This window comes from Patella vulgata, chromosome 4, assembly GCF_932274485.2.
Source record: "Patella vulgata chromosome 4, xgPatVulg1.2, whole genome shotgun sequence".
In the NCBI taxonomy this organism is placed as follows: domain Eukaryota; kingdom Metazoa; phylum Mollusca; class Gastropoda; family Patellidae; genus Patella; species Patella vulgata.
Genome location: NC_065882.2, coordinates 70,092,444 through 70,118,950, shown reverse-complemented (window position 1 = coordinate 70,118,950; position 26,507 = coordinate 70,092,444). Strand labels below are relative to the sequence as shown.

The 26,507-nt window shown below is 34.0% G+C and overlaps 2 protein-coding genes and 1 long non-coding RNA gene across 3 annotated transcripts; 1 reads left to right on the top strand and 2 right to left on the bottom strand.

Annotated features, from left to right (window-relative positions):
• Positions 1 to 5,020: 5,020 nt before the first annotated feature.
• On the bottom strand, positions 5,021 to 10,050 carry LOC126818716 (uncharacterized). Its single transcript, XR_007679326.2, has 2 exons — positions 5,706 to 10,050; positions 5,021 to 5,670 (listed from the first exon to the last, which is right to left on the bottom strand). It is a non-coding gene; the product is annotated as an uncharacterized LOC126818716 (long non-coding RNA).
• Positions 10,051 to 12,049: 1,999 nt separating this feature from the next.
• Positions 12,050 to 15,790, top strand: LOC126818715 (bcl-2-like protein 2). The gene is made up of 2 exons (XM_050546251.2): positions 12,050 to 12,730; positions 13,566 to 15,790. Exons 1-2 carry the CDS (start codon positions 12,155 to 12,157, stop codon positions 13,680 to 13,682), a joined length of 693 nt encoding a protein of 230 aa, XP_050402208.1. The 5' UTR covers positions 12,050 to 12,154; the 3' UTR covers positions 13,683 to 15,790.
• A 5,064-nt stretch (positions 15,791 to 20,854) lies between these two features.
• LOC126818713 (gamma-aminobutyric acid receptor subunit beta) lies at positions 20,855 to 26,133 on the bottom strand. The gene is made up of 7 exons (XM_050546249.2): positions 25,567 to 26,133; positions 24,976 to 25,173; positions 23,957 to 24,214; positions 22,962 to 23,117; positions 21,797 to 21,976; positions 21,400 to 21,447; positions 20,855 to 21,011 (listed from the first exon to the last, which is right to left on the bottom strand). The coding sequence occupies exons 1-7, from the start codon at positions 25,591 to 25,593 to the stop codon at positions 20,916 to 20,918; spliced, it is 963 nt and encodes a 320-aa protein (XP_050402206.1). The 5' UTR covers positions 25,594 to 26,133; the 3' UTR covers positions 20,855 to 20,915.
• Positions 26,134 to 26,507: the final 374 nt, after the last annotated feature.

Genomic DNA, 26,507 nt, shown 5'->3' with positions numbered 1-26,507 from the left:
GTCAATTCCTTGAGATCTGTGTATATTATATTGGTCCCCTTCAGTCTGATTGGTTGATAATGTAAAACACATTAACTGTGCTTCTAATGAATGGATTTGGATTTAACTTAACACAATCACTCTCTAACATTGATCTTTTTAGTTGATTCTTGGACTGCATTAACTTCGCTTCTGGTCAATGGATTTTGATAAGACGTATCTTCATTATCAGAGGTTAAATAGTTTTGAAAATCAATATATATTTAATTAAGCTACCAGAACTGCAGCCCGATCCAGGTTTGATCCCAGTCTTGACCCAGCAAGTCCTGCTGGATTTGTCAGCACGGCTTCCCCCGGTCAGTAGTACCCGACGGGCTTGACAAGGAACATCTTCCAGTCTTTTGGATGGAATGAAAAACTGAGGTCTGTGTGTGCACGTAAAAGAACCCATGACAATTGGAATACAAGGAAGAGTAGGTCGAAACACAGCTGTCCAGGCAAATTTTCCTCATAGCAAACTGTATACTCATCTTTGTTAGTCCAGTTGGTCTATTAAACAGGCATTATGCAAACCCTAAATCTATTGCAGGTCTTTCTATAGGCCTTAAATGATACACTATTAATTAGACAAGACCATAATTGCCCTACTTCATTCTAATTGGATATTTCATATGAGGTGTGGGTGGGTGGGGGGGGGAATGGTTAACGCATGTGTGTTTGATCATAAACTCTGTCATTGAATCAAGTGGCATGGTTTCAATTTTACACTTGTAGGTGACAGGGAGTAGGATCGCCTGTGCGACCTCGTGGGTTTTCTCCAGGTCCTTCGGTTTCCACCCACTGCTAAAGACCCCCTTCACGCTTGCGAATTACCGAAATAAAATGTCCAGAATTGAAATATAATTTTTTGTTATTTCTGACTTAAAATAGAAACATTTTACAGACTATTGTAACATGCTTAAGGGTGAATCTTGCGTTTTGATTGGTCAATTAGACACTGTCGATTTGACAATAACACCTCTCTGTTTTAGCAAGGCGAATAACTGTGTATAAATATTTCAGTGTACTTTTTTCATTTTGTGCTCAACCATCTTCCACAACTCAAATCTTTATTGACAAATATCTTCAAAAAATTCTGCTCAAATGACCATCACACTATTTTCAAACTTCATCCTTTATCCAAACACATCTCTGAAATACATATAACAGTAGAAAATCTATCATAAATTCATAAAAAGGCATCATAAATTATTCGTAACTAAGCAGTGTGGACAATTTTGTTTTCTTTTTTTATATATTACATATATTTGGCATATCATAGTATATATATATCATAGTAGTACAGTAATGATTAGATTAAAACTAGTTATTGTACACCTTATTACAGTTGGAAACTTTCCAAATTATTGAAAGGTTGTTAAGTAAGCTTATTTGTAATATTACTTTTTGTTGAGACACTTACTCTATTATTACATTATTATACTTTTCATGATAGGCCTATTCTTTTGTAAATTTAGTGTGGTAAATGAAACTAGCTTTTATATATTTTAAGAAAGAATCTCTTCCTTTAAATATACATTATTCAAGGGCTAAATTTTCTTACAGCAGGTCTTTCTTAATGACTTAAATGTTATATATATAAATTATTAATTATACATTTAATGACTTGACAAGAATATAATCAACTGTGGATACTCAAAATTTTAACTAGATTAGACCGGTTCGGCCATTTAATGATTTAATTTCAAAATGAAGGTGTGAATCTGAACAATATGAACAATAATAACTTCACTCTGAATAAAGTAATTTGAATGAAATTTTCAATATATTCATTTTTCATTATCTATTTTTGAACTATTATAGCAAGAACAACCAGCTCTTTATCTAATCTTACATAATCTATCTTTAAGTTTTCCAAAATCAATATCTTTTCTCCATTATTTAAAAATCAAATTATATCTATTCTCTATTAATTAAAATCAAATTTTATCTATTCTCTATTAATTAAAAATCAAATTTTATCTATTCTTTAATAATTGAAACTCAAATTATATCTATTCTCTAAAATCAAATTATATCTATTCTTTATTATTTAAAAATCAAATTATATCTATTCTCTATTAATTAAAAATCAAATTATATCTATTCTCTAATAATTAAAAATTAAATTTTATCTATTCTCTAATAATTAAAAATTAAATTTTATCTATCCTTTAATAATTAAAAATAATATTATATCTATTTTATTATAATTAAATATCAAATTATATATATTCTTTAATAATTAAATATCAAATTATATCTATTTTATTATATAAATGACCAAAAAAAACTTTAAATAGTCTAGATTTTGTGGTTAAGATTTTGTGGTTAAATTGCTTCAAATTATGTCAAGTTCAAGAAGAAATCAGAATTTATATATTTATCTGCTTATGCTAATTGGTATGTCAAATATTTTTTGATCCAGCCTTAAATATTTTCATTATATAGGAGTTAATGTACTATAGCCCTGTCACCTGACTAGCTAGATATAAAAGATAAGAATACAGTGTGAACAGGTATATTTATTTACTAGGTCAATTAACCTGTTTATTTATAACTTGTAATATCTATAAATAGACTTATGTATACCTATCTTGTTTACCTATGAAATAAAGGTAGAGTTTATAAGAATTAAAGGCACACCAAGCCAGAAAGTTCACATATATTTCAAAAGTCAAAAATATTTATTATTTTTTAGCATAAAATTGTTTCTGTAAATAAGCACATACCCAGTATTGGCCTTCATGGTGAATTGGCTGGCTTGTTTGAAAAAGATTAAACAATTTTCGTTACTATATTTGTCGTAGGAAGGTGTGAAATTGGTAGAAAGTAATGTAAAATGTGATCATAACTAAGTAAGATTGTTTTTAAAAAAAAATGTTTTTCTAATGATTGTGAATGGTCTTAAACTTTGTATTAAATCATCATTTGGGCATGTTGGGGCTTTAAAGTAATGCGCTCAATCCAGGGAAAACGCTAAGATATCAAATTTTAACTGCTGTCTGTGTTAAAAGTACACTTTATTATGGTAACATTTTCATTAAAGTAGCTAAGTCTCTAACTCAATATAATCCAAAACCTTCGACAATGAAAACACAAATAATTTGTCAATTTTAATTAACATTGGTGTTGTGATCTTACCAGGAAAAGATGGGCTTCTGATATCCTATATTTAAGACAAAATAAACATTTTACCATTGGTAACAAGCGACTCGGAAAAACGAGGTTAGACATATTCCACAATTCATGTCAAACGGTGACCCCATATTCTTATCTGGAGAGCATGCGCAATAAATACTACCGGTGTAGATTGAAATAACCAGACGCTAGAGATTGCCATTCGATTGGGACTTCTGGCGTATTTCGCCGAACATAACTGCTTTGAAATTAGAGTAAAAACGGAAACGATTGAATGTAAATCAGTTTATTTACATTCATATTACATTATTATATACATGTATATTGCGACCCATTTGTGTCAATTTGTAGGTCCCAAATATTAGGGATTTAGCTCCTTTAAAAGAAATAGTCTGTAAGAAATAAAAATAGACTTTTATTCTTAAATTGATAAATATATTTTTTAGGGCACCCTTAACCATTTATATTGTATTCTTTGTCAATTTGAGTATAATGTTTATTAGGGGATTAGATTAGCCTAATAAATAGGTTACCTTCAGGGTAACAAAGCTGAGATGAAAAACCAAGGCTATGTGTGGGACAGCAAATTGATAATGCACTATAAATATTTCTTGCAAGTTGCAATTTCAATAAAAGTTGAAACACTGTAGTCGGGGTAATATTCTCCCACTTTGTTGTGTGTTCTGTATCGTATTATCTGAAAATGACCAAATTATTGCTACTTTCTCTTCTCTCTTAGGTATATACTAGCCTATCATAAAATGGTAAGAAAATAATTGATTGTGACAGCTATATTAAAGCTGACTATTAATACAATAAGTAAACAAGAAGTCTAGAAACCTAACCGGTTATGCTTCATAGAATGTTTTTCTTTTAACCAGAATATAAATAATGCTGACTTAGAAGTCCTACATGCTAAATACAGTGTAACAAAATACTTATACTTGATTCATTTCAAACATGTAAATAAACTAATTTGTGATTAGATGACCCTGTTTCTGTATATCGGTGACATAACCATGGATCATTTTTTGTTAGTCATTTCATATCAGATGGCTTCAGTCCTGTTTCCTCTAGTTTAATAAATATGTTTTCAATTACACAACAACTCAGAGTAATAACTGAAATGAAATAAAATGGGGTTTAACGTCCTACTGTTCTGCTCCGGCTAAGCTTATGAAGACAGGCATATGCCATACAGTGTGCTATGAGGTAATTTTGCCTGGTCAGCAGCACTATGGCCTACTCTTCTCTTATATCCAATTCCAACTGCCAAGGGATTTTTTACGTGCACGCGAATGTATACACGTGACCTTGGTTTTTCATCCCATCCGAACCACTAGACAGCTGTCCTTGTCAGGTCCTCCATCCTGCACCACTGACAAGGGGAAACCACATCGGAAAATCCAGCATCTTAACCACTTAGCCACAGTTGTTCCCTCTGAGTAATAACACTGATTAGATTTAGGAAGGATAATTAAAAATCTGTGGTGTACTCCACAAACAGCTTTGTTGTCCAGGCATCTTAAATTCAGTAACATTTTTACAATAACAAAAACCTTATTTGTAACTCTACTATATACAGCAGTTTACCAACGTTCACAATCAAATACCTTAAAGTTTAATCTAAAATAATTGCAGAATACTGAATCTTTGTCCACAAAGGTCAGTAATTCAGTAATGAATAAACAAAATCCCATGAAACAAGAACACGAATCTTACTCTGCTATTTACAGAAGTGTACCAACTTTCAATCAAATATTAAACAAAATAAAATTCTGGAAGACAGAGACAGACAGATGGACCTATAGTCCCGTCTCCCTTCACTGTTTGGGGACTAATAATAAATAAAAGACATCAATAAATGGTATGAATTTATTAACATGTGAACAAAAGGGTGAAATATTAAAATATATCTTTCTTCACTGTACATATTAAAAAAAATTTTAAAAGCGGAGGTAATACATATTTTTATACAGTATGAATATAAATATTTACATCGTATTGGGATAGTAGTATAGCTTGAGGAGGACTAGTAAGCAGTACTTTGTTGGGGTTGGCACTTTTGGTCTATGGCATTGAAAAAAAAGTTGTTTCTTCTGTCAGGGTCAGTAGAAGGATTGTTGAACAGTTTAAGTATGATTGAGGCATATTGTGTTGTGTTTTTCTTGGAAGGGGGGTGGAGGTCAAACTCAAGGATCATCCCACACAATACAAATTCTAGCTACATTTCAGGTTGGCGATAAAATTTTATGCAACACAAAAAATAAAGAATAAAAAACACATGTAAATACTTCTCAATTATGCTTTCACATATGGACACATAGCACTTGTAACTACATTGGGTGAATTCAATTCCTGTGTTGTGATAGTGTAGTGTTAAACACAAGTAAGCATATAACACCATGAGAACACAATGCCAGCACCACATATAAGACAGCCTGAAGGGCTGTATTCAGTCTTAAGACCAACTAGAAATCAGCCAGATTTCTTCAAGTTTGGGAATGTGACCTCAAAGATTTGTTGAAGAGAATCTTGTCATCAACCTCTCAAAGACAATAAATTGTAGCCCAATTATGATCTATTCAGATGGTGTATTGTATAAGTGTCATATTACACTGCTCTATATTTAGAATGTAACACTAAAGCTAGATGGGTTTGGAATCAGATTCTATGAAATTTGAATAAGAGAATAAGAAAAACTAATCAAATTAAACACAGAAATAAACAAATTTAATAACAATTTAATAAAATTAAAAAAAATTGATTCAAATATTACATAATGTAATAATAAGCTTATTAATTTGATGTAATATCTACAGCAGCTTGTCTAAGCCAGGGTATAAAATATCTTACATTATTTTACTCATATACTTTGATATTGACCAATTTGATGTTAACCAATTAAATGAATTTGGAACTTTTTCTTGGGGAGATAAATATTCATAAGTAAAACAAGGGTTGTTGAGCACATTACGATTGTATAACTCTTGCCATATATATATATAACCAGGATATAATATATATAACCAGGATATAATTTAGATAAGAAAGATATGATATCATATCCCTAGCCATAAATAAATATTTCCGTGTAAATTTCCACATCAAGAACTCGTAGTATTATTCTTACAATTTCTCGTACAATAGGGGCCACAAGGCAAGAAGTTAGGCCCGATATACGCGAACATCAAACCAAGATCTTTGATACATAAACATATAATATTAAGTTTTTTTCAAAACCGGATACAAATCGTTAGAGGGACCACAGCCTTCGATCCGATTATCACAAAATTCAAACCCAGGGTGTAACGGTGTATATTTAAACGGTTTTTAAAATCGGGTATAAACTGTAATTTTTGGTACACCCGGGGTCCATAATCTAGGAGGTTACGGACCGATATGTGCAAATATGGAGAGAAACAAAAATCTGTGGAATATAGACATATATTTTAAGTTTGATCAAAATCGGATAAAAAAATTGTGACTTCTACAGTGTCCACAACCTTGGTATTATATACTTTTATACTATTTGCGAACGAGGAGCGGGCAGTTTCAATCCGGTTTTCATGAAATTCGAACTCAACCATCATAAGGGTGGAATGGTGATATGTTAGAACAGCTTTTAATATTGGATAAAATGCCAATATCAAAAGGAACCGCGTGTCCACAAATAAACTGTGGGCTGACAGGGGCGACTCAATACACGTCCACTTGAAAATATGGGCGTACAAAAATAGCTCAGCATGATAAAACTTGGTTTTTGGAAGACTAAACAACTGATATCAAAGACTTTGTATGAAATGAGATTTTTATTTTAGAAATTAAAATGTTAAGTTATTTGATACTCCCACTGGCAGGTTAATAGTTGTCAACGCTTATGTAATTTTTATTAGGGCAATACTACTCAAGATGGACATGTTGTTTAGATCAGAATACCAAGCAATTAAAATCAGTGAACCGGACCAAACCCAAACATCCAAAATTTAGCACTTTTTCCTAGATAGTCCTAGCACTGTATTGGTCTAATCACACAACTCTTGTCTCATCTATGTTACCTTAACACTAATTTCTACCTGATCTCTTCAGTTTGTAGATATTTTCAATGCCCTTTTCTAGAAAAATTATGGCTTTAGAAAATGATCAGACAGAAAATGGGCCTTATGAATTAAATATCTCTAACACTAAACCCTGGGGGTTAAAAATTACTCATTTCAAGTCAAGTGTTAATCAAGCTGGTGAGAATGTTTAGAGGCTTATTTAATAGAAAGCAATTAAATAGTAATTAACCTAATTATTTCAGGCAGTACTATTTTTCTAATTTCCAAAATAATTCCTGTATAATGATATTATGTTGACTTTGATGTTAAACAGTAAAGAAATGATATTTAACCGGGGGAGTACCACTGACTAAATATTTGGGGTCTAACTGTCTAACATATAGTTCTATTTTATTTCAATAGTTCCCTTACACGTAGGGTTCTGTAACAGTGTGAGGCAACCGGAGGACCCAGAGAAAACCCATGAGGTTGGACAGACGAACCTACTCCTTGCCACTTGACTCACTGACAGACCTTACGTTCTTACATGTGCACACCTAATCATTGAACCCCCAGCCCCCTATTTAAACTACAAGTGACTCTTATGAAATAATTAGTTGAGGCTGTAAGATGCAAACACTTTCTACGGGCTATGCACAATATTTGCTATTATACTTTTAATATTACTTATACTTTTAATATTACTTTGGAAGAAATTAATTTTTTTAGTTAAACTTCTAAATATTGAAATACTCTTTTGAGTCAAGATAGTTTCCAAGCAAAAACTGACACTGGTGTTGTTAATAATACACTACTGTTATTTAACAATGGCTTAACCCTAATGTAACACTGGTTTAAACCTAGATATAGCTTAAATTAAGGCCTAAAACAGTTAAACACAACCACAACCCAACCTTGACCTAGGCCTAAACCCCAGGACTTGAGTTGACCCATTGATTGTATAAGCTTATGTAATATGACCAACATGGAATTTATATTATTATATGAACTTAATGATACTTATACCTACTGATAACAATTAATGTACATTGTACCTAAAGATTTCTTTCATTTTTTTTATCTTAAATGATTATAGTATGTTATCAATATCACATGATATAGATGATATAAGTACATTAGCCAAACATAGGTGTTATATAGATTTATAAGTGTAGGCAATGTAATCTGTACTCTGTACTCTACACACCTAATATCTTATCTAAACCGGTACCAATCTCGTACCACTATTACATGAACATCAACATCTATTACTACCACATGTATATCAGATAAACAATAATAATAAGTAATGTGTGTAAGAAAACATCTGATAAGACAGCATGCATCATTAGCACACAAATATTTATTAGCATAAACACATGATAAATTAAGTAAACAATACTATCTAAATGACCTTTTTAACAAAAACTTTGAATTTCTAGGAAATATGATAGGATGTTTTGTTTATTGAAAAAATAAAATATATCGGTGACATAACTTTATCAGGATATTGACATCGACCTTTGGTTTGAAAAAGAATGGTCTGTTTAAATTAATTAATGTCAACGAAAGTTCCAGTGATTACTGAATTTTATTAACGAAGGGATTATTGTAGTCCAATCAAAATGTTACTGTGTTGACTCCAAAACTGAAGAGGCTAGATATTAAGCGATTTTCATTATTGATCAATTACAAATTTATTTACTAAAATAAAAATAGAATCTGATTATTTCATGCCGTAACCAAAACATTACTGTAATACCACAACCAAATATACTGACGTCCAAAAGAAAGTATACACACTAAAAGTATGACTAAGTTTTGTTTAGATTAAAAACATTTGTAAGCAAAATAAAAATGTGAAACAAATTGACATTCTACCCTAATACCGTATACCATGGAAAAACGACTTTGGTTGATGCAGCACAAAATGCACAGTGTATACTTTCTTTTGGACATTAGTATAACATGTCTACCATTGCCAAAGGGAGCAACAATTAAAAACAAAGCTGAAGTATCATAGCAACAATGCTAAAGATAATACTCAATAACAAGATTATCTTAAATCATTTACAGAAACCATTTTAGCCACATAAATCAATTATAACAGTATTGCACATTCAATTAACAAAACCAATCTAGTAAGACTATTACTCTAGTGTTATTTACACCAATTAAGCTGCTAGTGCTCTTAATTAAAATTAAGGGAAATTTTTCTTAAAGATGCTTTATGTATGAGCTAAATCTGCCTATTGCAGGTGTTTATTATCATTTATTATCATGACAAGCCTTTAATCAACTCTCTAGATCATCGGATGGTCAAAAAATGGATTTAAACATCCATGAAATTAAAAAGTGGATGACGATAAAATGAACAATCAAGACTAAGTCTTGGTTGTCAAGTACCATTGCTAAGATAATTAACGACCTACACTATATCTTCAAACAGTCAAAACTTCACTCAGAATAAAGAAATTTGAATGAAATGTTTAATACATTCATTTTTCATTATCTATTTGTGAACAACAGCCAGCTCTTTATCTATATCTTACATAATGCATCTTTAATATACACAAGATATAACTCTATGGAATACAATAATGCATCTTTAATATACACAAGATATAACTCTATGGAATACAATAATGCATCTTTAATATACACAAGATATAACTCTATGGAATACAATAAGTATTTATTACAGAGTGATATTTCAACTCCCTAATAGTCAGTTATTGTGTTCCAATTTGAACACAACCAACTGACACCTTTTTTGAACTGATATTCCATGATATTGTAGTTTGCAAAGGATTTCAAATGATGTACAGAGACTTTAAAAATAAATATATGTGAGATTTAATATTAATTTAATTTGTACTCTAAAAATATGACTAAATTTACTAATAATTAGCACATGTAACAATCATACATACTACATGTACATACACAAAGTAAGAGTTCACTGGAAATTATAAAGAGGGTAATACTACATGTATATATTAAATAATACTTCAAATAATTATCAAAATATTTTTGATTTTATACTATTTTGCTTAAAAATAAATTATACAGATTTTTTTATTTTAAATATTTACAATTTCTCATTCATCTACTGGTAGTTATCTATTCACAATAATCACATGCAGGATATAAACAAACATTTGGCCTTAATCTTAATTCAAAGCTATCAAACTGAATTCAATCATCATTATCAAACATTCGTTTCAATTGTTTATTAAGTGTGAATATTATATATTCACAAACTTGACTTAAATATTAACACAGTTTATATTATGAAGACAAATACTCTAATCTAACAAGATCAATGGCTTGATTTGGAATCGTTTTCATAAGGAAGACATTGAATCATCGATGCATAGATTTTGAAAACCTGAGTCTTTTGCTAAATGTATTAAATGGTGCTAGCAAAAAGCTTCATTATCTGGCTGGATTTTGATCATAATTTGGAAGATCATTTGAACTTGCTGCTTTTCTCATTGCATAGATACCGCTCAATTCATCTCCTATAGTTCTTAAGACACGTCCACATGTATGGCACTGATACTGATCACCAATGGAACGCAATAAACGACCTGATATTGTCATTCTGTGTTGATGTGCACTGACAGGTCTATCATGTGCATTTCTAACGTGTACTGGGTGCTGTAAAACTGGCATCTGTGGTGGGGTTTGTAATTCTATGGATGGTATCGGTACTTGATTCGATTGTGTGTTATTTGTGTTTGATTGGGTTTCATGGGTATTTTTGGAAGGGTTGTCCTTGTTTCCACTCATGTTTGTTTTCACAATCTCTTTATTTTCTGTTTCTAAACCCATATTATGAGATCATAGATCTGAAATTGAAAAGAAAGGATTTAAATATTAAAATTAGATAAATACTGGTACTGGTATTAATAAATTTTAATATGCTCCCTAAATACAATCCATTATTACTAATAGTCAATTGAAACATAATAGGTTAAGGACTAACTATACTATGTGGCGTTAAACTGCATTTAAAGTAAGGCGGAAGACATCAGTAGTGGGACCATTTCTAGTTAAGGTCTTGTAATTTACATAAATGGATTTCTCCATGGAATAGGGAAAAGCTTTATATTCCTATTATTTGGTGTGTAAGATAGAGGCCAAAGCCGATATGAATCTGTTACTAAAGTAACTAGAACCGAGGATGCTGTTTCAACCTTAGGCCTATGGGAACTATAGCACAGGCCGATTCAATATCTTCTGAGGGCGAAAGAGATCTTCCGGTAGAGACAAATAGAGTCAGTCTTTTTAAAACCGGGGAAATTGACACTGTAAATTGTAAGTGACAGTTTTATATTCGCAGCGTTTTATTATAAAGATTTATTTGTGTGATTACTGAGATTACTTGGAATCTAGATCTCAAATCCCCCCACCCCACCCCGTCATTTCCCCAAGGAAGTCACTGTACAGGGTGGGCCGGTCGTCGACCAAATCCATTCATTGAATATTATTCCAATAATGCTGACTGGGGAATGTTCAAAATGATGAATTTTAACTTCATAAATTTCCACTCCAGTCTTATATCAATTCTAAAACTTACCGTTTCAAACTTTCTTGCAGGAAATGTGGTTCTATACTTACACAGAATTAACAACTTTGACTCATAATCGAAACAACAAAATGGGAATTAAGTTGGAAAATAATTTTATTCTTACCTCAAGACATGTACATGTACATTATCTCATTATCTCGGGAATTCCACATACATGTATCCGCTTTCTACCCAATCAAAACGTCACAGAATCTATTTATAAACACCAATCAAGTACGGACAAACAATCACGTGTCTTTCCTGTGTGCGTTGTCGCTTCACATCTCATTGTCGCCATTTTTAGGTGGAAATTTTTGATAGGAGTTATAACTAAATTTATTTTTGGAGTAATTTACCGGTATATAACCGTTTGAGTGAGATGTCTACCAAGGGTATTGGTAATTATTTTCAGAAAGAAACAAATATGGTTTACTCAAAGAATTTATTTGCTGAAATAAGTAAACAGTTTGGTATACTCCCTGGGTCAGAAGGATTGAACAATATCTCTGAAGTTGTTGACGAAACCACACAAACACCGGGAAGTAGTTCTCCACTGGAACAAGTTCGACGAGATGCCGAAATAATTGCACATGATCTACTTATGAACTTTATTGTTGATGAATCTAAAAAAGCAACCAACAGATACTGCAAAACCATGAGAAGAACAGTAAAAGAATTATCTGAACGACATGACCTGTCGTTCAAAGGAATGGTAAACAAACTCAAGGTCGAAGAAACCAGTCCTTTCCAGACTTTTGTCAGTGTAGCAGACGAAATATTTGATGATGGACAAATTAATTGGGGTAGAATTGTGGCAGTTTACGCTTTTGCAGCGCGCCTTTCTAAATATTGCAGAGAAAAAGATTTAAATGAATTTCCAGCTAAAGTTTCCTTATTTGTCGGAAAATATGTGGGAAGCAAGTTAGGGAAGTGGATTTTAGACAATGGTGGATGGGTAAGGAATGATATTATCAGTCTTGCCATAACATTTAAGGGAATAAAGAACATCAGCCGATATTATAAAAATGTTGCGGTGTCAATGTCATTATTGCCAAGATCACAATCTTTCACTTAAAAATTAGTTTCTCCTTTGTATTGTAAGCCTACGAATTACAATATTGACAAGTTAAGTATAGTCAAGTCAGCAGTCCAAAACATCGAGAAAATAAAAGATAGAAGTTTTTGATCAATTGAGCTTTACATACAATCACAATAATTTCAATATGAGTTGAACTGTAGTACTAGTTGAGTAGTATATCTATAGACATAGTAATTTAGGATTTGTATTAAATTTAAAATGTAAGTAAGCTTATTGTTAATAATAGAAGCACTCAAGTAGGCAGGCAACGGTAAAAATTGAACTTAACTCTGCACAACTCTGGTAGTAGTACGAAGGTTCAGAAGATTTGGAATATGTGTTTTCTAATAAAGATTTTAATTAAATGTCAGATGGATGAAATGTGAGATTTTATTTAAAATTTAAATTCAATAAATGATTTGACGAATGGAACTATGGAAGAACTGATTGAGTGTGTCATTGCATTGGAACCATTTATGCTAAGAAGACTTCTTTTTTTCAAGTCATAATTGACCATTAATTTCATGTTGTATTTGCTTGAAATTTAAATTTACTTTTTAACTATTGATCATTTTGGCAAAAATATCTTGGGGGGTCCATATTTTGGTCTCAATAAGTTAATAAATATATTAATTCTCTTTGATAGCATTGACTGGATTATTAAAGGTATCAAGGTGATGTCAAATATTGACTGTTTCTGATTATATTTCAGGATGCTTTTGCTGAATATTTCCCAGATCAAGGTGAAGTAGAAGAAAAAATGTGGAAAGGACTATTTTTTACGGCTGTTGGACTTGGAGCCTTAGCTACAGTTGTTGCAACACGATAGAAAATTGAACACTGTGATCAATGAATTAAAAACTGTTCTATACCGGTTAGAGATCTGACGAAATTCAATATGTGACTGATAGATAAGTGTGAAAAGACCTGAAGCAAAGAAAGATACTAATATACTTCCTGGTAGAAATCAACAGACCAAATCAGAATATTAAAATGTGAAATTCCCTTTCTATTTTTATGACTAGCACCGGTAGTAGGCATTAGGAGAATATAAAATAGGACATATTCTTCTATGCGTCAACAACTGTTACTTTTTCAGTTTCGATTATGGTTTTCATTAAAATAATAGAAGAATACATATAACTAAATAATTCTGGTTTATCTGTTATGAGTACAATTGTTTGTAATACTAATTCTAGGAGATAATTATACGCTTATTTCTTTTGTTATTTAGCACTTTTTAACACCAGATACAATGTATATGTATGGTCTTTTATTTTCAGTTTCACAATAATTTTCGTGGTATGAGGTTGAATGAGTGTATGTTCGGAATGGTTGAAAAATGAAAGTATAGTGTTATTTTTTAAATATATATTTTTTTTTATCCATTTTAAATTACCAAATTTGAATGTTGTCAAGACTGGTTTCATTTCGAGAAGTGTTGAGAATTATTATAAATCAACACATCATTATTTATTTACTACATATGTACACTATGCTCTGATACACATTCATTATATTTAATACGTTATGTACGAATGTGTGGTCAGTCATATATGATGTTGTACGTCGGTATGTAGAATTGTCAATAGAACGCTTTGTTTCAATGTGTTTGTTGTTCAAACTAGACAGATGATATTGTATTAAATGGATTCAGGGTTGAATTTTCCCAAATCCATCTATATATGACGTAAAACCATGTATGTGTGTCTTCTAATTAGTTGACCCGTAAATGGCTTATATTTTTTAAAACTTGAACATTTCTTTGACAATGTACATGTAGCTGTTTGTTAAAGTGATATTTGTTGGTTGTTTCTATAGGAAGTAATAAGGTAATATCTGTTATTAAATGTCGGTTTATAATTAAGTAGTTAATGGATTGTAAAGCCGATGTAAGGAGAACTATGTGTTGGAATAGTGATTGATTGTGCCAATTAATTTAATATGTACTGCTTTTGATATTATGATGGTTTTGTGAAATCTGTGAGATGTTTGTTGGATGTTAATGTTTGCTGGTTAATGTGAACACATGTTAATCTGAAAATGAGGGCAAAGCAAACTGTGAGTTGGTTTCAAAAGTTGATCATATCTGATTTTCTCCTATAATATATGTATATGTATGTAATAATAATCATCTGTACAATTTTCTTTTCATTTATAATACTGTTGTAAATATCCTATTTGAATAACATCATATAAGTAGATTTATATAAAGTATGGCTATGATTTATAGAAGACCCTTAATCACAAAGACTTGAAACTTTGCTACATATATATGAATTTAGTTATATAACTTATACTTATTAATTGTAGTACATTGATTATAACTACAGATTCAGATTCCACTTTCTGTGTACTTCATAATCAAAGTGATATAATTATTTGTATATTGATTAATTATTATATATGTATAACCTATGTGTACCATGAGTACGAATAAACTATTATTATTATTATTATTATACTTATCTAAAGTATACATAAAATAGTTTAATAACCACTGATTACACCCATCTTATCAAATAAAAACAGCTATGGCTTCAAATTAAGTAGAACACAATGGATAGTTAGGAAGGCTTCGTATTAAATTGATTAATGAAGAGGCTTGACTGTCTTCGAATAATAATTCTGATCAGTTATCTAGGAAGTTAAATAGTGTTGTGTATGTTAATAAGATTTGTGGTATATGTTGCGTGGATAAGTTCAGTCATGAGTCTTTAGTTTTAATTAACATCTTCCTGTTACTAGAATATATTTGCTCTTTTTTCTCTATGGAGAAATTTGATGTGTATTGATAGGACAAGAGTCTTATTCTTGATGTGAATAGTTTTAATTGTTGATCCCTCAGCTCTACAACCCATTAAACCAGGTCTGTTCAAGTAAACATTGGAGAGTGCTAGGGGTCTGTGCAATAATAAAGTGTAAATATGATCAAAATTCATGTCTTTTGTGTTTTTCTTTATATCTGTATGTTAATTTTTCTTTGGGTACTTTCAAAATGGTTTATTTGATTACATGTAGATCTAATGGGCAGTTGAAAGTCAATGAATTATTTCAAATCACAACATTTATTAAAATTTCAAAGCTGGAAATTTGAAATGGAATGGTTAAGATCGAATATTATTTTGTTCAACATCTACATATATGAAAGAGAACATTAACCACCACTGAATAGTACAAGGTGATACGCAAATATATTTTTAGCTGGTGACCAGGAATCAAGAGAACTGGAAGCATGAAATAGCCCACTGATCAGCAGATATGTAAAATAAACTGACGAGTCACTAACGACATCCAGTAGACGCAATTTACGCTAGTGCCGTGCCTTTATTTATGAAACGAGATGTACTCATATATGTAACTATAGGTGTACCGACTGAATATAGTTGTACACGCCACTATTTAAAAGGCTACACGCTTGACCGAGTTTTGATGAAAAGCCGCATATATATATATACTACGTACATATATTGAAATCACATTTTTTTAAACGGTGCAATTTAATGTGGGCGGAAGAATTTGAGACTGGATAAACCGGTGTTAATGGTATTGATTGTCTCGTGTTATAAACCGGATTTGAGCGATCGAAATGATGAATCATAGTTATAAATAGATTAGATTAGAAAACGTCTATCACGCAATTCCCATATTTAATTTTAACATTTGGAATCATTTTTAAACACATTTCCCATAAAAAAAACACCAAAAAATCTTTAGCCTAAAAGTTTATCTCGAGGTTTAGAATTTAAGAGAATACCATTCTTGTGTTTCAGATTTTATTTCCAAAACCCATCTGGCATCATTTGAATTAATATACTCCTACTCTATCCAAGTTCTATATATGAATAATTATGTACCAAGGAGATAACCAAATGTAGCTTTCGGCGTAGTTCCCCGACAGTGGGGCAACGTGTGGTCGTTCTAATGGGACGGAAAGCCGACGTCCCATGTACACATTGGCGTGCACGTAAAAAATCCTATGGCCGTTGGAATTTGATATAAGAGTAGGCCATAGTGTCGCCGCCGGACAAAATTTCCCTCGTAGCACACTGGGCGACCTTCGGTAGCCTAATAATTTTTTCACGACTAGTGGTCGGAACTAGAAACCGAACGCTAATGGTCTGGACCATCGACTATTCAAAGATGACTGCCCCCAGGGTCGGGCAATGAAAAATTCGACGACCTTTTTTTTCTATTAACGTTTAGAGAAAAAATATAACTAACTTATTTCTACGAGATCCACACTGCCCGAAAAGTATTTTCTCGTCTTTTTCTTGTCCACTGCATATGCCCGAAGCTCTCTTACGATAGGTATGCCCGAAATTAGGTATTGCCCGAAAAACGGGCATCGGGCCGGAAAGTGGCAGAGGAAACTAGCAGTAAAACGCGTTTGCGACCGTCAAATATTCCAAAATTTTCTTGGCGGGTCATTCGCCTCTCAAAGAAAACCGGCGCCGCTGTCTATAAATCCGAAATTTTTCGGGCATTTCTAGTTTTGCTTTCCTAACTGTCACCGAGCCCTAATAAAACACTAATTTTACTTTTCTTGTAATTGAATATCACGAATTTGTACTGAGTTGACTATGGATTAAAACATTTTGTCTGGAGCCACTCTACTTTGTGCGACATTTTTCAGGCATCGATTATTATTTGTGAATGCAGATGCAACAGTCTGATTGGATGGTTAGAATTCAGAGTGGGATTTCAGTTACAAAACCATTGGATACTTTTGGAGTTGCTTACACGGGCTAGAATAGCAGAAAACGCATTTACGGTGATTAAATTTTCAAATTTTTCTCCGGGAGGGTGAGGCCTTCATATACCGCGCGACGATTGATTGGTTGTTTGGAATTCGGGTCAGCCAGGTAGGCTATATTGGACCAAATTGACTGGAATAACAGGAAAACGCGTTTGCGGCAGTTACATTTTCAAAATTTTCTCCCAACGGTCCCGTCTTCGTTGACTGTGAACGATTGATTGGGATTCGAGTCAGCCACCTTAATAAGGCTATAATAAATATTTGACCACTTTGAAGTTGCTTTGTTCACCGGCTGAAATAGCAGGAAAACGCGTTTGCGACAGTTAAATTTTCAAAATTTTCTCCTAACGGCCCCGTCTTCGAGGACTGTAAACGATTGATTGGAATTCGAGTCAGCCAACTTAATTAGGCTATATTAGACCGCTTGAAGTTGCTTTGTTCACTGGCTGAAATATTGGGAAAACGCGTTTGCGGCAGTTAAATTTTCAAAATTTACTCCTAACGGTCCCGTCTTCGAGGACTGTAAACGATTGATTGGAATTCCGAGTCAGCCACCTTAATTATTAGACCACTTTGAAGTTGCTTTGTTCAACGGCTGCAATAGCAGGAAAACGTGTTTGCAGCCGTCAAATATTCCAAAATTGTCTTTGGGGGAGGGGGGGGGGTATACAAGGTCGCTGCTGTCTGTAAACCCGAAATTTTTTCGGGCATTTCGGGTTCTGCCCCCTAACTGTCATCGAGCCCCTACGCGCATGCCCAGTCCGGCACTGCATTTGCACATCTGTCCGTCGCACTTTTTTGGACACGATAACTCTTGAGCAAGAATGTTGGACATTTTCTGCCCAGGTTAAGAAATTTGATTGGTCAAGACTTTTGAGCTCTACTTTTGATTCAAATTGGGAGTGGGAAAACTTGGTGTAAAGTTTTATTATCACCCAATAAACACATTGTAGGCCTACAGTAGATATCGCTTGTGTGATAACTTTCATAATCTACTGAGCCATATCTCCTAAAAGATCGCTTTACTACTATAAGATTCCCTATTTAATTCAATACCGCAACTAACTTGGAGGATAAGAATGTTCTGCTTCAAAGCCAAGCATGGGCTGTATTTGATTGCTCGCGACCATGGGATATATAAACAGTAACCCGTCTTCTTATTGCGATATGATGTCCATCTTGGTGCAGGCATTTCATGGTGCACTTATAGTCCATTTTAGACACCTACCTCATGGGTTTCCCCCGATTGCCCCCCCCCCCCTCCTCCCCCACAGCTAAATAGCCCGGCACAAGCGAATTATTGAAATAAGATAGAACCATACATGTAACAAGTTAGTCCGAAATGACCTGGTTTGTGAACGTTAATTCCCCTTTCTGTCACTCGTACTGTTGTGTATGTATGCTAATCTTATCGTGCACATATATGGTAAATTTATATGTAATATTATCACTTCGGTGCGATTTGAATAAACATAAGGTATCTTTAAAGTTTAGGGGAGTGATAGACCAACCTTTCCGATCATCACGATTCGTCATATGTAGATAACACTAGGGATAGGGGTAGCGACAGCTTTATATCAAAGAAGCCACAATAGGGAGCGATCACTGATCTATATTTGGGATGACTCGACACTGACACATATAGATTATAGATAGATATATTTTATTTATTAGGCTACCTAACTTTTATAATATAACTTGCCGAGTTAGTTATATGCATGACGAATTCGCATAGTGTGTCCACTGTCATTCGGCCGTATCAAACATGTTTGATATATTCGTCCGAATTTTCACCCGGCCGAATTATATTCGCTTATAGTGTGTCTGCTTCGCCGAAACATTCGGCGGATTGTAGAATTCATGAGACAATCACCACTCATCATCCAATCATATCGAGAAGTCACGTGAATGTAAGAAGACATGGTCGCCGCCATGCCATGTGACGTGAAAGGTGACGCAATCGTGAATCGAGCCAAGAATTCGCCCAGTGTGTCCACCCATTCGACCGAATAAAATTCGACGCCGACTGATTCGGCCGAATGATACGGCTAATGTGTCCACCCCTTTAGGCATAATATCAACATAGTTCTTTCAGCTTTCACTTTCTTCTGTCTTGATAATGAAAACTTTCTCGAAACTGTTAAATGAATAATAAAACAAGGCTCTTCATTTGAGAAAATAAATATTTTATTTCAAACAAATATGTATTTACATTATATTATTCTATTTCCTAACAGAAAGCAAACATTTACAGATATTGAGTTATTCAGTGTGGGATAAAGTATGATACTGAGGTTATGCTGGGAAAGAGAGACTGAAGACAATAACCACCGTCGAGGACTTTATCTTGCTTATAAACCAACCGCCTATGTTTACATGTAGGACTACGTAACAGAATATACCAGAATTCTAATAAGAAAAACCATATATCATGTTTTCTTATGCCCCCCCCCCCCGCTACCCTGGAAGAATAACCCGTTACATGTTTAAAACTTTCAGAAGAATAACCCCAAATTCCCCTGCATATATTCAAAGCCGCCCGACATTCAGACCGCAAGTTATGCCGGGCATAGAATATTCCCCAAAGATCAAAGAGATTTACCGTTATAGGTTTATAATCGGTGATAATCAAATGTTCGACGGTCGAACAGAAGGGTAAAGAGCGGTAATAAGTAATAATACATTATGTTGTGCGCTATCATCCTATATATACCCGATCTTTTCAGAAAACATAATTTCAAAGTTATATAGGCCTATTCCCTAGGCCTAATAATAAAAGGACGCAGTCTTTACTAACTTAAACCTAATCAATTACTGCTAATCATTATAAAATAGGTGCATCATTGACGTCAGATGAATATTAATTAGGTCTATTATAATTTATAAGCGACTTTACTCCAGATGTAGCCCAGTCATTTATTAATCCATACAATGGATATTAACAGTAGGCTAATTAATTTTGCAATAATATATAAATTTTATAGGACATTAGGTTAAATCAACTAAATAAAGTACAATGTACAGATTTTGATGGTGTCATTAAAGTCAATAGTTATTTAGAATTCAACGGCATGTTCACATAATAATAATGGCTGTGTTTCGTTGATCAGAAACGAGAGACCTGAGGACTGCCGTCAAGTTGTAAAACATCAAGCACATTTTGGATACTGGCAGGAGTATGTCACAAGAAACACAACGGGGTAGACACGCTCTTATATTAACTGAGTTGCCGAAAATTGCCGAAAATTGCCGAAAGTGCTACACAGGTAAAGTTAAAACAAATAATTTCGGATTTAGTTTTTTCTAGAACTTGATTCCAACTTTAGGTTTATGGGGTCTTGGGCCAAAATGGCGCTTCCCTGTTCTAGGTCGCTCTCCGAGAGTCCACTTCACCTTTTGCTGAAAGACAAATTCAAAGTTTAAATGATTCTGTACATTTTATTATATTCATATTTAAACACAAAAATGAAATGAAATGGGGTTTTACGTGCAAATTTTAGGACCCAATTGAGCTAATGGAGATAGGCATTAGCCAATAGATATCCTGTGCGAGAAATTGTGACCGGTCATCCGCGCATTCGCCTATTTTTCTTCAAATTCTGACTTCCAATAGTTGTTTTACGAGACATTGACTTTCGTACCAACCGAACGACTAGCTGAATTTCCGTCAGGCATTAAACACCCAAAAATGGATATAAATAGCCGACAAGATAACGCTATACAATAAATACATTTCAATTGGTAGAAATATATTCTTTGACACTTTCTTATTAAAAAAAAACCTTACCTGATAGTCAAACTCTTTTTGTTTCATCAATGTTCTTTTTCTATAACACTGAAAAATAAGATTAAAACAAATTGGGTTTAGTTTGTATTTAATAAATCAAAAATTTGTCATGCAGATGCCATGGCAGTTACAATTAAATGGGAGGGGGATGGGGGTATCCATAAAATATAAGACACAATATAGAGGGGTGGGGGTATCCGTAAAATATAAGACCATATATATATATAGTTTGAATTCAACTAGGTCTTGTTGCTGCTAGATTAACCGTGTCTTCCCTATTAAGGAATCCCTAAACCATAGGCTACTGTTTATGCACGTATTTGTTCACATAAATATATTTAAATGTTTCAAAAGAATTAGAATAATTTAATTTTCTAATATTTAATGTGATACCTACCCTTACAACCATAGCAACAACAAAACACGTCTGCATAATAATATAAATAACAAATAATCCGGATAACATGACTATATCTAACTGTGCTGCCACCCCAGTAAAACCTTCAAATGCAGGAACCAATGCATGCCAAGCACTTACAACAAACATAAATACTATACACATCAATATATAAATATCCTGAAAAAAACCCCCAAAAAGGTTAATTAAATTTATTAGTTTAACGGTAATATTTACATTTTTCACAATAAAAGAAACAAATTGATCCGTTAATAAGTTTTAAATTAACTTAAACATACATTATGCAAGAGTTAAATCTGCTTATTGCAGGTCTTTCTTTAGGCCTGAAATGTTATCTAAATTATTAATTAGACATTAATTAACCTATCCAGACCATAATCAACTCTAGATGGCATCGCTAGCCTCCGATCTTAAGTGGACTGTGAGCCGATTTACCGCATAACTTTCCTTCTCGATCAAACGGTTAAGTGGATAATCGAGACTATGCTGTTTATCGTACTGATTTTTGTAATGATGACCGAGGCTAGGCAGAAATTTCATTCGCTTAGTTCTCGGTTCATAGTGAATCAATTTGAATGAAATTTTCAGCAAATTGCCTTTACGTTATCTAATTTTTAATTGTTATAGTGAGAACTGCCAAATCGTTATCGAATCTCCCATAATGTATCTTTAACAATACAGTATTTTAATGAAAACTGGGACATCATAAATCAGCCAATTCTACAATGAAATCATAACAACACTAAACTGGGTTTCGTTGGACAGAATAAAGAAATATGGGGAAACAACACAACATTATGAAGTGTTCAGGTTTCCAAGTTCTGATGTTGGCCTTCCTATTTATCTATAGTGTTCGCACCCTGCTCTTCCAAAAAGAAGTTAGGAGGAGTTTGACAAGATGGTCGGCATGGTTTGGGTCTTAGAAAGGACCACCATACAGATCAAAATTGAGAGAACATAAAACAATCTTGGGTCAATTCAAAAATGTCTAACAAGCTATGCGATTTGTGATTGATGAACTTCCCATGTGGTTAACAAGCTTTCATCAAATCACTCGTGACTGTGCAGTTATCTAACGTAGTCAAGGTATCAGGCACTTGGCACTTATTAAATGGTTACAGTTAGAAGTTAAATGATGTCTTACCAGGTGTGTGAGGTAGGATATAACAGGTAATGACCTATTTGCCACCAATTTAAAGGTCACTGAGGTTAAGATTAAGGTGAATGCAAGTTCTAAACGTGTTTCATGTTGTCTTCTATCCACGGAAAACGTCGCCATTGACAGCAGACTAATAAGAAACTGAAATTTAAACAAACTAATTTTTATAAGTAAGAAAGATACATCTGTTCTAGAATCAGATATTTACGAAAGCAGTTATTTGTTAGAAGCTTTTCTGGCGTGGTTCCCCTTTGTCAGTGGTGCAGGACGGGGACCTGGCAAGGGACAATGTATAATCGTTCGTTCGGCGTGCACGTAAAAGAACCCTTGCCAGTTGAGGAGAAGGCGAAAACACCGCTATCCAGACACAATTTCCTCCGTATTCCCGTCTTCATTGGTACAAAAAAGGAGGAGATTTGGGCCGAGTTCATTCATATATCATTAATGCCTCGTTTCGATTTAATTTGGGGATCATGTGGCTAAGTGGGCAAGACGCTGGCTCGCTAGCCTGGAGGTCGGGTGTTCGATCCCTGCATTGGCCGAGAAAGTTCATCCAGATTTTCGGCGTTGTTCCCCCTTGTCAGTGATGCAGGACGGAGGGCCTGACAAGGACAGGTGTCTAGTCCTTCGGATGATACGAAAACCGAGGTCCCGTGTATACATTGTAATGTACGTAAAAGATCCCTTGGCAGTTGGAATTCGATATAAGAGTAGGCGATAGTGCCGCTGCCCGGGCAAAATTTCCCTCATAGCACACTGTATGGCGTACGCCGTCTTCATTAGCCCAGTATAGGAGCAGAACAGTAGGACGTTAAACCCCATTTCATTTCATTACGATTTAATTTCGCTTCGTTTTAAGTTCATGCAAAACCATACCACGCTAAATGAAAAATAAAGACAAAACGATCTTTTAATATTATTAATAGACTGGGGACCATTCCAGATATAATACACAGCATGTTGAAAAATAAATAAATTACCATAACAACGAGAATGTTCCAGATAAAATATCCAGGTCGTCGAAAGGCACAGCACGTGTAAAACATTCCAGGTCGTTTGTAACGGTTTTCACTATATTCAATAGTGGTAATCGTCGAGCGGCATTCTACGAAATCTCTCATTTCCCATTCTTGGACATCACCGAAGTTGAGAGTGAAGACACTGCTAGCTTCTTCGTGTTCCTCTATCAGTTCTACCGTTGAAATTGGGTGTTCACTAGCTATTAGAACTGATAAATTCTAAAAGAAATAAAATTAAACAATTGAAAACCCACATATACCGTGTTTAAATTACCCATGTTTAAATTACCTCGGTTGGTCCTCACAGTGTCAATGAATATTAAGCAAGATTTGTAAGTAAGTCAAAACGTAAAGGGGAAAGTAACCCCACACAAGACAACCCTTGTATGACATCTGAGCAATTCCATCAGGGTTTTAAAACATACAAACGTCATAATGTAAATGGAAGAAACAAAAAACATTGCTCCTGATAAGTAGTGGTGGGTATTGTGCTAGAGACAGGTTATGCTTATTGGTGGAGTTCATAAAGTTTTGTTTTGTATTTATTACCGGTATGTTCAGATCAACCAGCAAACCAAAAGTATCTCTAAAAGTATTACATTAATTTGTTCACAGGGTTGAAATAAAATGACAAAACCGTCCGATAGCCTATACAGGGAGCCGCTGTAGCTCAGTGAGTAAGACGCTGACTAGCTAACTAGGCGGTCTCGGTTTCGTTTCCGGATTTTGACGAGAAAGTTAATCGGATTTTTCCGGTGCGGTTTCCCCTTGGTGCAAGCCTTGCAAGGACTGTGTCTAGTGGTTCGAATTGTACGGAAAATCAAGGCCCCGTGTACACACCCGATGGCACGTAAAAGAACCCTTGAAAGTTGGACGTTAAACCCCATTCCATTTCATTTCACACACGGAGGGTGTTTAAAATTGCAACGGGCACCACGAATAGCCATTTGTGGTACACCTGTGCACTATCGAGTTTTTACCTGTGTATCGAAAGGAAATTCTTCTAACTCTAAATTTTCAGAAAATGTTCCTTTAACTCGTCTCATTTCTAGAACATAGGCTTCACCATCAGGTCCAATCTGTACATCCCGCCACATTGTTTGTTTTAAATCACCTTTATAATTCTCTATCTGTAAACGAGGATCCCAATATTTACTCCATTTTATATTACTGACGAACTGAAATATAAAACAAAATACGTTATGGAAAATTCATGAACTTTACGATACACCAAAGCAAACAGTTTTCGGTATTGAAAGCATCGGTTGCAACACAATTATTTTAAATTGCAGTTCTTCCTTTTCTGTTGGAATGAAAATAATCTGATCTAGTCAGAAACAAAAGCTGGTGCAGAATTTTTGGATATTGTGTAAATGTGGCATATTTTGTGTGTAAGTTGAGAGGGGGAGGGGTATGCATTTGTATGCTTCTCCGATGGAATTTTTGTAACTAAATATGTTGTGTTCCTTTTAAAATCCGACACACGCTACCGATTTGTAAACAATCAATAGGGTTAAATTTGGATTTATTTCAGGTGTATATTGACTTTGTGAAAATACAGGATACCATACCTGTGCTGAACTGTTATCAAGGCTCATTTCTCTCCATCTTGCTCTTATAAACACTTCTGCCGTAAACTGTTCTTTTAAAGTATCGATGCCCTCTATTTTCAAAAATACCACTTGAATATAAACCTTTGGCTGAAATTTGATTTAGAAATATTCTGTAATTCTTTCAAAAATGAGAGAGGCCACGACTATACCACATTCCATCCCTACGGTTCTCGTACTGGAGTCACAGCTTATCGTCTGTTTAAATGTTGAATTGGAATTAATATATACAGATGGCCAAATGTGCAACAATTCTAACCATTGCCATTTTTGAAAACAATATTTCTTTACTACAAAATTCATGCGATCTAATATCGTTTCGGATTTTTTTCATTCATATTTTAATTTTTGTTATACCACGGTGAGGACTGTGCAACATTTGTGAAGTGGTAGGTTTTACAGCCGAGATCTGGTCGAAATGATTCCGTGTTCCTCCCAATTGTAAGTCTTTATTGTGGACATTAGTATTTTTGGTCTGGCTTGATTCGGTGGCCTCTGTCACTCGGTGAGTAGGGTGCAGAGTCTCTAATCAAGGGGTCTCCGTTTAACCCCCGGTTTCGACCGAGAAAGTTCAGGGTGGGCCAGGGCGGGCCAGGGCGGGCTGCCTGTCGAGTGGATATGTATCCATTCGTTCGGTTGCGTTATTGCACTGTTGGGCCCCCATTGCACACAGTGTCCTCGTTGGTGTATGAATGTATGCACGTCTTAACTATCTCGGTTGATGTAAAAAAAATTAAGTGAAGCGCTAAAAGCCATTTCATATATTTCTGACCTGAAACGCCAAGTGACCCATTTTGTAGGAAAAAAATAACTTACCAAAGCTCTCTTCACTAATGCATGCCCGGCAGCGATTTTCACGGTTGTATTTTCTGAACCTTTCGCTATTGTATTTTCTGACTCGT

What these genes read in the sequence shown, in the direction of transcription:
- LOC126818715 (XM_050546251.2), top strand. Translation starts at nt 12,155, where the DNA reads ATGTCTACCAAGGGTATTGGTAATTATTTTCAGAAAGAAACAAATATG. An exon ending in TTTTAGACAATGGTGGATGG is followed by an intron (nt 12,731 to 13,565) that starts GTAAGGAATGAT and finishes ATTATATTTCAG; the next exon opens with GATGCTTTTGCTGAATATTT.
- LOC126818713 (XM_050546249.2), bottom strand. Translation starts at nt 25,593, where the DNA reads ATGAGCCTTGATAACAGTTCAGCACAG. An exon ending in GGAACATTCTCGTTGTTATG is followed by an intron (nt 23,118 to 23,956) that starts GTAATTTATTTA and finishes TTTAAATTTCAG; the next exon opens with TTTCTTATTAGTCTGCTGTC. An exon ending in AAAAAGAGTTTGACTATCAG is followed by an intron (nt 21,012 to 21,399) that starts GTAAGGTTTTTT and finishes TTTGTCTTTCAG; the next exon opens with CAAAAGGTGAAGTGGACTCT.